General features: G+C 43.0%; 1 protein-coding gene across 1 annotated transcript in view; it reads right to left on the minus strand.

Annotated features, from left to right (window-relative positions):
• LOC129705103 (11-beta-hydroxysteroid dehydrogenase type 2-like) overlaps positions 1 to 10,599 on the minus strand; it is a 56,044-nt gene extending 45,445 nt beyond the window's left edge. Inside the window, exons 1-3 of the mRNA XM_055648502.1 lie at positions 10,247 to 10,599; positions 3,588 to 3,800; positions 1,651 to 1,836 (exon numbers count right to left, since the gene is read on the minus strand). Of these exons, the coding sequence (XP_055504477.1) occupies positions 1,651 to 1,836; positions 3,588 to 3,800; positions 10,247 to 10,547 (700 nt within the window). The 5' untranslated portion in view covers positions 10,548 to 10,599. The remainder of the gene's footprint in view (positions 1 to 1,650; positions 1,837 to 3,587; positions 3,801 to 10,246) is intronic.
• Between the last annotated feature and the right edge of the window lie 3,078 nt (positions 10,600 to 13,677).

Consider the following 13,677-nt stretch of genomic DNA (forward strand, 5'->3'; position numbering starts at 1 on the left):
CACTTGTAAATGATTTCAAAGTATCTTGTGAGCACTGGATTTTAACACAGTCTGTAGGTGACTTCGTTGCACTGAGAAAATCCCAAGTTACATTGGAATTCAAAACTTCGATTTGGAATTGGAATTATTTCGATTCTTCGATTTGGAATTGGAATTATTTCCTTCGCTCCATAGGTGCTGCCTCGCCCGCTGAGTTTCTCCAGCATTTTTGTCTACCTTGGAATTCAAAACTGTATCTTCAACTATAGTTCACCACTGCCACCTTAAGAAATTTGCTTTAATAGGACTGCATTGTTTTGAGGTGAACATTGCAACAGTCTGAAGAAGCGTCCCAAACTAAAACATCGCCTGTCCATTTCTTTCCATAGACGCCCCCTAACTCACTGGGTTCCTCCAGCACTTTGTTTGCTTTTGCTGAAGGTTACAGTGCTTGCAGTCTTCCGTTTCTCTATTGCAAAGTAACTTATTCATGGCTGTCAAGTACTTCTGGCAGGGCCCCACAATTATCATCCTCATCTCTAGTTAGTGTTCTTGAATGGGTGATTTATTCAGACAAGAGTTATTTGTTGAAATGAGGAACTGCAGATGCTGGTTAATACACAAAAGGGCACAAAGTACTGGAGTAACTTAATAGATCTGGCAGCATCTCTGGAGAACATGGATAGGTGAAGTTTCAAGTCAAGCATCTTCTTCAGAAGAAGGGTCTCGACCCGAAACGTCACCTATCCGTGGTCTCTACAGATGTTGCCTGACCCGCTGCCTTACTCCAGCATTTTAGAGTCCTAGTCATACAGGGCCTAACCTACCCACACCAACCAACATATCCCAACCACACTAATCCCACTTGCCTGCATTTGGCCCATATCCCTCTAAACGTGTCCTATCCATGTACCTGTCTAACTGCTTCTTAAATGATGAGATAGTCCCTACATGTCCTTAACATTTATTTGTTCCATGTCTCAATGATTTGATTTGATTTAATTTGATTTGATTTGATGCCGGGAAGATGGAACCCGGCGTCGAATGGAAGAACATCCTCAGCGGCCTGGACCTCTGAATCAGCCACCTCCCACCGGAGTGCGCGGCTCCCGAAGTCCACAGGCCGAGCTGGGCAGAGATTCAATGCTGGTGGCCCCCGGCAACGGGTCCCAGGACTCCACCGTGTTGGTCAGCGCCACCCGCGCTGGTTGCTCCGTAACCCATAGCTCAGCGATGTCGATGCAGCAGGCCCAACACTTCGGAGCCTCAAACGGCGATTGCAGGTGAGGCATCGCCCACTCCGTGATGTATCCAGCACTGCGCCACCATTGCTGAAGCTCTGGTCCAGTCCCGGCAGGAAAGGTCGCGCCAATCCAGTTGGCAGGTCGCGAGGAGGGGGGCGAGGACACGTCTCGGATAATAGTCACATCCTCACCAGGAAGTGACTGTAGGACGGTTCCCCCCTTACCCTAACCCTTTCCCCCACATAAAATACCAAAAAAAAAAAATACTTTAAACATACCAAAAATAAAAAAGATAAAAAGACAAACAGACTGTAGGTGGAGGCAGCCATCAACAGCGCCACCGGATGTACAATGATGGCTTTCATGCAGTTTTTCTGGACGTTTTGTGTAAACAATAATATGCTTTTACTATATAAAACATACGTACCTGATGGACTAGAAATATTAATTATCCTCCCTTTTGCTCGACGAATTAGAGGTAGAAATGTTTTAGTAACTTCAATTGCTCCAAAGAAATTGACTTCCATGCATCGCTTAAAAGCATCTGTCGGGATGATTTCGGTATCACCAATGCAAGGTATAATGCCAGCATTGTTAACTAAAGCGTAGAGTCCTACATAAAGAGAGAGCAATAATTAGATCTCAAATTTAAAAAAATCCTGTATTGATGATTTTTCTACCTCAGAATAAGAATTGGTTTTATTTGGTAACAACTATAACCATATAACAATTACAGCACGGAAACAGGCCATCTCGGCCCTTCTAGTCCGTGCCGAACACTTACTCTCACCTAGTCCCATCTACCTGCACTCAGACCATAACCCTCCATTCCTTTCCCGTCCATATAGCTATCCAATTTATTTTTAAATTATAAAACCGAACCTGCCTCCACCACTTCCACTGGAAGCTCATTTCACACAGCTACCACTCTCTGAGTAAAGAAGTTCCCCCTCATGTTACCTCTAAACCTTTGTCCCTTAATTCTCAATTCAAACTAATCAAAGCATTTAGTTTAGTTTAGAGATACAGAGCGGAAACAGGCCTTTCAGCCCACCAAGTCCGCACTGATCAGTGATCCCCACACACTCGTACTATCCTACACACTAGGATCATTTTCATCTTTTACCCAAGCTAACTAAACCTACAAACCTGTACGTCTTTGGAGTGTGGGAGTAAACCGGAGGACCCAGGGAGACCACGCGATCATAGGGGGAATGTACAAACTCCGTACAGACAGCACCCATAGTCTGGATCGAATTTGGGTCTCTGGCGCTGTAAGGCAGCAACTCAACCGCTGCGCCATCGTGTCACATTTGCAATAATGCCTTCACTGTTATGGTCTCTGCCGCGAAACCCCTTCAAAGTATCACAATTCTTGAATACTCCACCCCAATACCCCAATTGTATTCCCTGCACCATTGGTAGCTGCCAATACCTTAACCTCAGTAATTCCTACCCTAAACCTCTTCACTGCTGTTTAAGATTTTGATACTGAGATGCAGGTGGGAAATAAAAGAATAAAGATAATAATTGTATTCATTTGTAAATAGAGCAAGATGTTCTATGATAAAGTGTGAGGTATTCAGTCAGGTGCAGTTCGTGGAGCGGGGCCATTAATGATGTTTGGATATGGCAGTGATGAGAGTGAATGATCCCATTGGGAGTTTATTTTTATAGTTGTAATAACATTTTCTTGCCATTTCAAAAATACCTTTGTACAATCCAAAACTCAAATGACATTCAGCTGGATGTTGGAGGCGTTTGGATTTACTCCTTCCGACCCAATTAATTGTATATCCGCTCAGTGTTGGATCTACTTTCAAAGTTTACAGGAACTCACAAATCACACTGCTAGTTGTGGCACGGTGCCTCAGCAGCAGATTTGTTGCCATATAGCATCAGAGACCCAGGTTCCATTTTGACTACGGGTGCTGTATGTGCATTGCACGTTCTGTTCCCCCTGTGACCATGTGGGTTTTCTCCAGTGCTCCGGTTTCCTCCCACACTCCAAATGACGTACAGGTTTGTAGGTTAATTGGCTTTGGTTAAAAATAAAAAATTTGGAAATTGTCCCTAGTGAGTAGGATAATGCTAGTGTACTGGGATTGTTGGTCGGTGCGGACTCGGTGGATTGAAAGGCCTGTTTCCTAGCTGTATCTCTAAACTAAAGTTCCGAAGTTGCTCATTAAAAGATCTTTTGTGGATTGTAAAACTACTCTCCTAAACCTTATCTTATGAATAAGATGCCATTATGAATAATAGTCTTATCATAGATACCCAATTCAAATTGCATTAGCAAGCCAGAATATCACCCACAAATCAACTGGAATCCCTGAGAGATACCAAGACAGATCCTTCACATACCCTTGTTTTCCAACTGCTTCTCAATTTCTTTCTCGACTTCTTGGACGGTTGTCAAATTTGTAACATCCATTTGAATTACAGTGAGTCGATCAGAACGGAATGACTTGAGCACTTTTGCTCCATCTCCTTCTTCATGGAGCACCATTGCAAACACATGAAAGCCAAGAGAATGCAGGCGCTTGGCCAAAGCGTGACCAAAGCCCGAATCACAACCTAAATGAAAAGAAAAGACCTTATGAAGAATACATTTACGGAGACATAGAATCACACAACATGGAAACAGACCCTTTGGTCCAACTCATCCATGCTGACCAAGATGCCCCATCTAAGCTAGTCCAATTTGCTCATATCCCTCTAATTGTTTCCTGCCCCAACTACCTCCTCTGGCAGCTCATTCCGCATACCCACCACCCTTTAAGTGAAAAAGTTATTTCTCAGGTTCCTATCAAATCTTGCCCACCTCACGTTAATCCAATGTCCGCTGGTTCTTGATTCCCCTACCCTAGGTAAAAGGTTCTGTGTGCTCACTCTATCTATTCCCATCATTATTTTATACACCACTACAAAATCACCCCTCAGCTTCCTGCACTCCAAGGAATGAAGACCTAGATTGTTCAACCTTTGGGCAGGAAGGGGAAGTGATTATTCAGTTGCTGATACAATAGCTATTGCTCATGTCAAATGACAAAATCAGAGAGAGGAAAACGTGGAAATCCTAAATAATTAAGCACAAATGTGAGGGGGGAAAAAAGTATAGAAAAACAGCTATTTGGCTGACACAAGGAACTGCAGATGCTGGTATGATGAGCAAAACACAAAATGCTGAGGTGACTCATCAGTTCTGACAGCATCTATGGAGCGAATGGACTTACTACATATCGGGCTCGGTCACTTCTTCAGTTGGTATTGAGATGTTTATTGCCGATCCTTTAAGGAAGGAGTTTGAAGAAGGGATCCGACCAGAAACATTACCTATCCATCAACTTGGCTAAGTTGACCTTGAAGTCACACTGCTGCTGACTTAAATGCTCTGATGAAGTAATAAAGAACACTGAGAATATGCTCCGTTTTGTATTCTTTTCAAAGTATCCTGTGGTAACATTTTTAGAGGTACAGGGGGAAAAAATGACAATTACAGCATAGATGCAAAATTGTTTAAGGATCATAAAACAGGAGTAATTGTGAATTTATTGTCCAACCTGGAAGCTAGTTTACAGCTGTACAAATCCAAAAGCAAATGAAGACAGATACAGCAGAGTAATCACTTCCTCTACCTGCCCAAAGGTTGAGCAAGCTAGACCTTCATTACTTGGAGCACAGGAAGGCGAGGGGTGATCTTATAGAGGTGTATAAAAGCTGGGAGTAGATAGTGAATGCACAAAACCTTTTACGTAGGGGATTCAAGAACCAGTGGACATTGTTTGATGTCTGTAATGAATGCAGCTATATGTATGCAGATGCAGAATGAAGACAAGACTCTGAAATAATCGAGAAAATTATAAAAACGATCTGAAATAATACAGAGAACATTCAAAATACTCAATAGTATTTAGACTGGGGAGGGTGCACTTGAGCAGAGCAACTGACCTCCATTTGAGGAGGGTCCTGGACCTCATGGCTGCTGGCCTTCGGTGTATACAAAATGTTGCACACACTCTGCTGGTCAGGCAGCATCAGTGGAAAAAGAAACAGAGGTTAAAGACTGATCAATATTTATTGTGTGCAGCACTAGACTTGAAACGGTACAGATGAGACTTTTAAGGATGTTGCTAAGAATGGAATATGACAAAGAACTGACTGTGAGAAAAAGAAAATCAGTTGAGCTACAAATGTTTTATCTGGAAGAGAGAAGAATGAGGAGAAACTTAATTGAACCGTATGAAATTATGAAGAGTCTAGATGAATTAAATACCAAGAATCAATGGGCGGCACAATGGCAGAGTTGCTGCTTTACAGTTCCAGAGACCCGGGTTTGATTCGGACTACGGGTGCTGTCAGTACGGAGTTTGTACGTTCTCCCTGTGACCACGTGGGTTTTCTTGGGTGCTCTGGTTTCCTCACACATTCCAAAGACATACAGGTTTGTAGGTTAGTTGGCTTTGGTAAAGATTGTAAATTAGCCTTAGTGTGTAGGATAGTACTAGTGCATGGGGATTGCTGGCTGGCGTGGACTCAGTGGGCCAAGAGCCTGCTTCCATGCTTGGTCTCTAAACTAAACTAAGACCTATTTTTCTTAGCAGTGTGGTCTGAAACCCGGGGACATTACAGTTTGAAGTTGTCTTGGAGGCACCAGCAACAGGTCCAAACGATACAATACAACAGAACTTTATTTATCCCAGGAGGGAAATTGATCAGCCAACAGTCATAAAAATACTAAATACATGAAACATAAAATTAAAGTGACGAGTAGAATGGATTGGGAATTGAGGGGAGGGGGGGGGGGGGGGGCGATGATGTGAGTCGGTCTACTCCACGACAGAAGGGGGAGGAGTTGTACAGTTTGATAGCCGCAGGGAAGAAGTTTTACTTCTGCACTTTACATCACTTTTAAAAGGAAGTCTTATAGGTACTAGAAGAGCGATGACCTATAGAACCATGCACCTAACATTAATAGAACACCCTATTGTGTCAGTGTGCCTGTTCTGTAAGAGAACCAGTTCAGATACTGGCAGCTCAAGGGAAGTGTTTAGGTTAGAAGAGCTATCAGGTAAAATAAATAATATAGAAACTGCAGATGCTGGTTTACTAAAAAGGCAGAGTGCTGGAGTAACTCTCAGGAGAAGAAACAAGGAACTGCAGATCACAAAGTGCTGGAGTAACTCAGTGGGTCAGAGAGCCTTGATTCCATTAGCCCTAAGAGCTATATCTATCTCTCTCTTGAATACTTTAATCCATACATTCTATCCAAGAAGTGACTAGGAGCTTGGAACTGATCCATAACTATGTTGGTGCCTCATGAGTGTAGGTGGCAGTGTAGACACTGAAGTTTCTGCCCTTTCTTTGGATGCCAGGATTTCTCCTGTGCCCGACCCTCTCACAAACATCCTGGGAGGCCATTTGTAATTCAGAGCCAGTTCCCCAGCAGACACAAGGCTGGCACCAGAATGTAACATACAGGATAGCAAGTTCCAAATCTGCATGGAAATGCTCAAAAATTGGGTCTGTTCCATTTATGAATCTCTGAATGAAGCCATTCAAATTAACTGGCTGCAGATTTTTTTTTTTCTTTCATTTTTCACTTCCTTACCCAGACATAGTCAAGAGAAGTCAACAATAGGAACGGGAGTGTTTGTGTTGTTATCACTACAAAGCACATAATGAATTCATATGAAACCTGCTCAAAATTGTCACATGTTTCTAGATTGTAAAAGACTCTTTCTTCTGTGGCCCTTGTCCATTCTTGGGTTAATTTCTACTTGATCGTTCAGAAGAAAGCAGATCCAAGCGGTACGAGGACAATATAGGGTGGCAAGTCATGAGGGCAGATTGAGGTACGCAAGCTATTTGACGCCTGAATATGTGGTTAGACTCATTGGAGATTGACCATGCCTGGCAATTTTGACTACATCTGCAAACAAATGGTCTTTACAAGTTAATACACAGCAACGTTTTTGGATGCCAGGAGAGGTCAGTGTTGTGTGAGCAGTGTACAGCGAGCAGTGAGTACTTAGAATGGTGTTCAGAAATCTGACTGCCAGTTTTGTTTAGTTTAGTTTAGAGATATAGCATGGAAACAGGCTCTTTGGCCCACTGAGTCCATGCCGACCAACAATCAGCCGTACACTAGTTCTATCCTACACATTAGGGACAATTTTATAGAAGGAATAGCATTTAGAACAGAGATGAGGAAACACTATTTCACACAGAGAGTTGTGAGTCTGTGGAATTCTCTGACTCAGAGGGTGGTGGAGGCCATTTCTCTGGATACTTTCAAGAGAGAGCTTGATAGGGCTCTTAAAGATAGCGGAGTCAGGGGATATGGGGAGAAGGCAGCAACTACATTTAAAGTAGCTCTTTCTTCCCAATAACCCTTTCTGGCTCAAGCCCCCCCTTCACCACCTCCAGTTTAAATTCCATTTGGAATATTTTGGAGGACCAAGAAGCCAAGAAACGGGGTACCGATTGTCGATGATCAGCCATGATCACATTAAATGGCGGTGCTGAATCACAAGGGCCGAATGGCCTACTCCTGCACCTATTGTCTATTGTTGGGGGGGGGGGATATAAATAGTGGGAGCGGGAGAGAGGTGGCGAGTAGTTGAGGCGCGGATTAGGTGTCAGATGGAGTTTAGACGCGAGGTGGAAGGTTTAGTTAAATTGAGGTGGGGTTAAGGTGTGAGGTTTATTTGAGGGGCGAGGGTTAGTGAGGTACAGTTTAGTCGAGACGAGGTTTAGGTGTGAGGAGAAGTTTGGTAGTGAGGTATCGTCGAGGCAGGAGGTTTAGTGAGGCGGGGGGTTTAGTTGAGGTGTAGGTGAGGGGAAGGGAAATGAGCGTAGGTGAGGTGAGGAGAAGTGTGTGTCTGAGCTCTGGCAGGGAGACAAGACTTCTGTGGCTGAGAATTCCACAAATTTACAACTGGGTGAAAAAGTTTTTTCTCATCTCAGTGCTAGGCAACGAGACATTTCAGGTAACATATTTTTTGTAAAGATTTTTTTTAGCTGTATGAGGCCATTTATTGAAACATATAAGATTATTAAGGGTTTGGACACGCATGAAACAGGTTTCCAATGCTGGGAGAGTCCAGAACCAGGGGCCACAGTTTAAGAATAAGGGGTGGCCATTTAGAATGGAGCTGAGGAAATACGTTTTCACGCAGAGAGTTGTGAATCTGTGGAATTCTCTGCCTCAGAAGGCAGTGGAAGCCAATTCTCTGGAAGCTTTCAAGAGAGAGATATATAGAGCTCTTGAAGTTAGCAGAGTCAAGGGATATGGGGAGAAGGCAGGAATGAGGTACTGATTGTGGATGATCAGCCATGATCACAGTGAATGGCGGTGCTGGCTCGCAGGGCCGAATTACATACTCCTGCATCTATTTTCTATTTCATGAAATATATATCTTTTGGGTAATATTTTACTGTTTGTGTCAGAAAAAGTCTAAGCTTCTGTTACGTAAACTACCACCAGGGGGCTATCCAGCCTCCTGGACCCCCGGCCAATACTTCCTACTTTTTTTTCTGGAGGTGAATATCATGCTTAGCCCACATTGCTTGAAAAATGTGGGTCTGCAGTATGAGAAGGTTTAAAAAAATAATAATAATGTTAATAATAGTGTAATTCAATACAAAATAATAGTTAAAATAATTTTTTTAAGTTTATTAAAGTATCATGTAGGATAACCGTAAATGAAAAAACGTTCAAATTAAGGATGTTTCATTCTAAATATATTTAATAAAAAATAATTATAAATAATTTAAAACAGTATTAACATTTATGATAGAAATTAAAAATTCGTGGTGATATGTCGTGGAACAAATCCATTGAAGAAGATAACAGTGGTTGCCCAGACCTCGTTGCAGGTTGCGAAGGTTCAAGCTTCAGTTCCCCCATAACAGTTCAAGCTTCAGGGCCCCAAAAATGTGGGTCCGCCACTGGGTGCAAGAGATGAAATGTTCACACGGGAAGACTGGAAAACCCGAGTTAATTCTTCATATAGCAAAAAAATCAGAGGTGGCACCGTGGCACAGCAGGAGAGCTGCTGCCTCACATTAGCACCTAGGCATTTGTGTCAGTTTAGCAAGTGTGGCTTAAACTCGTCATTCTCCTCAAATGATCCGGTCAGCCTATGTCGCGTGTCCACCCATCGCCTGCCAATGTGTGTCTTAGCTCATGACTTCAGAATCTTTATAATCCCAGCCCTAAAATTCACGCAGAGAGACTGAAAAGCAGTTAAGGCTTCTGTGGTGTTCTCAACTATTCCTTGAGTGGGAATTTTAGATTTGAAAGCGGTGAGTGTGCTGGAGGTATATCCCTACTCACCAAGGGCATTTCGCATTGGTTGTTCTTGGTCACATTCCTTTCCTGATTCAACGTTCGTTCCCTTAAGATACACATAAGATATTATGCCCTTCTCCACTGTCAATGTCAATTGGTGCAAGAGGCTGCTCCTCCATACCCAAAATCAGTAACCAACCAAACGTGGCAGTGTTGCTGCCTTACAGCGCCAGACACCCGGGTTTGATCCTGACTCCGGGTGCTGTCTGCACGGAGTTTGTATGTTCTCCCCGTGACCTGCGTGGGTTTGCTCCGTTTCCTCCCACACTCTAAAGACCTGCAGGTTTGCCGGTTAACTGGATTCTGTACAATTTCCCCCAGTGTGCGGGGTGGTGATTGGTCGTCGTGGACCCGGTTGGACTGAAAAGCCAGTTTCCAATCTGTATCCCTAAACTAAACTAAAAAATGCATGCCGCACGGCATGTTGCCAGTCCAATGAAAATTCGACTCCGTGACACTGCAAAAGATGCGGCTTAGTGTTAGGAAAACTATCAGCATGTCGTTAGTTTTGATCTTCTCAATATTTGGCATGAATAGATGAATGGTGATTATTAATTTAACAATGTTAGGTTGGTTTTTAATACAAACAATGATTTACCACCATGTCCACGAGCAGTACAAATCGCGACAATTTAACCAGCAAGCGACTAATTCGGGTTTAGCTTACCAGTAATAAGGACGGCCTTTCCTTCAGGTGAAAGAATTGCATTGGAACGGATGGACCAGTAAACCAGATAACAGTATAGGGTGAAAAATACAAGCCCCGCGTCTAGCGGTCGGTAACTGAGAGACAGGGCGAAGCCGATAAACAACCACAGCAGCGGCTTACAAGTGAAGAGGTTTAGATTGAAACGAGCTTTAGATTTCTGGAAATAGGTCACCACTGCTGCCCCGAGAGCCACGGTGATGAATCCATACAAGCCGAGGGCTAATCTACTGCCGACGTCCAGTTCTTCCCAAAGTTTCATTTTCTCGATTTTTTTTTAAAGAGTGAAAAAGGAAGCGGCGAAACTGACCTTTGGCATAGGCGGAAATCGCTTTTAAAGCGTGGGAGGGGAGGGGGCACACAAATTTCCTGGCGGTCCGGTGACAGTTATGCACGACAGCTAACAATTTTATCTCCTCCCCCCCTTAACAACAAGAAGCACATTTTATTTATTATTTATCGTCTGGTTGCCTGCGGAACGCACACAATCTGCCCCCCACGCATAAAACACCAGATAATCAGTATTTTTTTTGTTTATTTACAGTTCAATAGTTTTTTTGAACTTTGCGCATTTAACAGTGCCATGTCGAGTAAATCGAACTTGTTTTTCCGCCCGCCGACGATATATTACTCCCAAATCACATACCTTACCTCTACCCCTCTACATAAAAACAAGCCAATGCCTCTTCAAGATCTACTAATCCACCCGTAGCTTCGGGATTTGGCGCTCGGAACAATGACCGCATTAGAAGATCATCTGAGCATCTTGAAATCAATCTCATGAGCACCAGTCAAGTAGTGAAAGAAGGTACCCAAAAAATCTGGAGAAACTCAGCGGGTGCAACAGCATCTATGGAGCGAAGGAAATAGGCAACTTCGGGCCGAAACCCTTCTTCAGACGGCTGAAGGATTTCGGCCCGAAACGTTGCCTATTTCTATATATATACAAGCCCATACGAAACTTTTCAAAAAGGGGGGGGGGGGGGTGGGCATGACAGGGTTACAAAAAACGTAATGTGAAATAATGTGTGCAGCGCACACATCACGAGCGTGAAGTCCCTCGATGCCGGGGTCCAGGGCCCGCTTAAGGGCCCTGGAAGCTCAGGGGTTTTAGATGCTCTCTGATCCATTATGAGCCTTGTTTTGGACCATTTTTGCACCAAATTTATGACCAATATTTCAAAAATTAACAGGAATCTGAGGTAGCTTTTTCACACAAAGGGTGCTGGGTGTATGTAACGAGCTGCCAGAGGAGGTAGTTAAGACTTGGACTATCCTAATGTTTAAGAGACATTTGGACACGTACCCAACGCAACCCCCCCCCCCCCCCTTCGGACGGCCATGTATATATATATATATATATAATCTGTTCAATTAATTTTAATCAATCTCTGTAAAGCACTTTGGTTCAAATACTGGTTTTGTTGAAAAGTGCTATATAAATAAACATTATTATTATTATTATATATATATTCTCCCCCTTCTTCTGACCGTGTCTTATGCAATATTCAGCAAGCCAACCTGGACAATTAGTTCGGCGTGACAGTTGTGTGGGAAGGAACTACAGATGCTGGTTTAAACCGAAAATGGACACAAAAGCTGGAGTAACTCAGCGGGACATGCAGCATCTCTGGAGAGAAGGAATGGGTGACCTTTCTTCAGACCTGAAGACTGAGTCTGAAGGGTCTTGACCCGAAACACCACCCATTCCTTCTCTCCAGAGATGCTGCCTGTCCCACTGAGTCACTCCAGCATTTTGTGTCTATCTTTGGTGTGGCAGTTGATTCATTTCATCGCATGGAAGAGACGCTAGACGTTTACATGTTTACATGCTGCTTGCATCTATCCATCCAAGTGTGCTCTGAAATCTCGCATCTTTGCGAGGGAGGGATGGAATGAATGTAACCACCAGCTAAAGCAAAGGCATAGTTAGGACAGGGAAATAATCCCACCACTTAATTAACCAGGTTCCCGAATGCAAGAACTATTTATAAATGTACCATTTTTGTTTTTAAGTCAATGTAACACTTTTTTGATTTTTAATGCCGAGTTTCATAGTGCCTTCATTGTTAGTAGGTGCTGACCTTTTACAGTGAGCACTGTCATTGCCAGTTTTCCAACTTCCATAGCCGCACTGCATTAGTGGAGTCAAACGTGAAAGTATCTCTTGACACTGGCACTGGAGATTTTCAGCATGGAGGCAGCCGTAATACAGTGTGGAAACGGGCCCTTCGACCCAGCTTACCATCAAACCGGCCATCACTAGACCCACCTGCCAACATTTTGTGATGAATTTTAAAAATCCGATACCCATTTAAATCTTTTAAAAGCTACAACCACAATGTAATAAATAGCACTAAATACAACTGAAGCAAATAAAGGCAAACATAACTGGAGGGGGAGAGAGGGAGAGAGGGAGAAAACAACACACATAAACTTTTCACAAACTAACAAAACACACATAAAGATAAACTAACAAAAATAAACATACTTAAAAAAACATATAACATCCCTAAATGATGGGTACAAATTACTAAATAACTGTGGGTGAATGAGGGACTGTACCTGCACGCTAGGAAGAAGCCCGTGCTCGCGGTCCAGAGCCCTTAATGACAGTTTTAAGACATTCTCAAAACAGAATTATATTCACTGAGAAATGCATATCGATGTATTGGTAACACATTGTATAGCTACTTAACTACTGGCAGTTAACAAGCGCTAACAGTGGTAGTTAACAAATCGTTTTCATCTCAGAGGAATCAAGAGAAACTAGTCCAATCGTTCACTTTTTTTAAATGTTAAATTCCGAAGTTATCCCCCACCTCTCAAAACACGGGGGGGGGGGGGGGGGGGGGGGCAGGGGGCAGGCCCCAGCCATGATTTCCGCCCATAAACGACATTCACAGTTAGTGTTTCCTTTGAGTCCGTCATGCTTATTGTCGCTGGAAGTTTGCCCATGGCATTGTAGGAAAACTGTACCAAACACATGGAACTCTTCCCTCGTCAGAGTTCCGTATTAGATGGTTTATTCAAGCTAATATGTCAATTCCAGTGTTTGGAAGATCAGATGACAAATTTAAAAATTCAGGTTTCTTGGTAGTGGAGCTAGGAAAAAAAGCGGATTTGATTATTGTCATGACCATCATGTCAGTGGTTGAGTGATTTCCATACCTTTTTATACCCTACACACTATTTACCCTCAGAAAGCAGCCTTCCATTGTGCCTTTTCAGTTTAATCACATTCATGTATTTTATCTCTTTTATTAAGCTTAGTTTCATCCTAAAATGAACTCTCCCTAGTACAGCATGTGTAGGAAGGACCTGCAGATGTTGGTTTAAACCAAAGATAGACACAAATGCTGGAGTAACTCAGCGGCACAGGCAGCATCTCT

This window comes from Leucoraja erinacea, chromosome 17, assembly GCF_028641065.1.
Source record: "Leucoraja erinacea ecotype New England chromosome 17, Leri_hhj_1, whole genome shotgun sequence".
NCBI classification, from domain to species: domain Eukaryota; kingdom Metazoa; phylum Chordata; class Chondrichthyes; order Rajiformes; family Rajidae; genus Leucoraja; species Leucoraja erinaceus.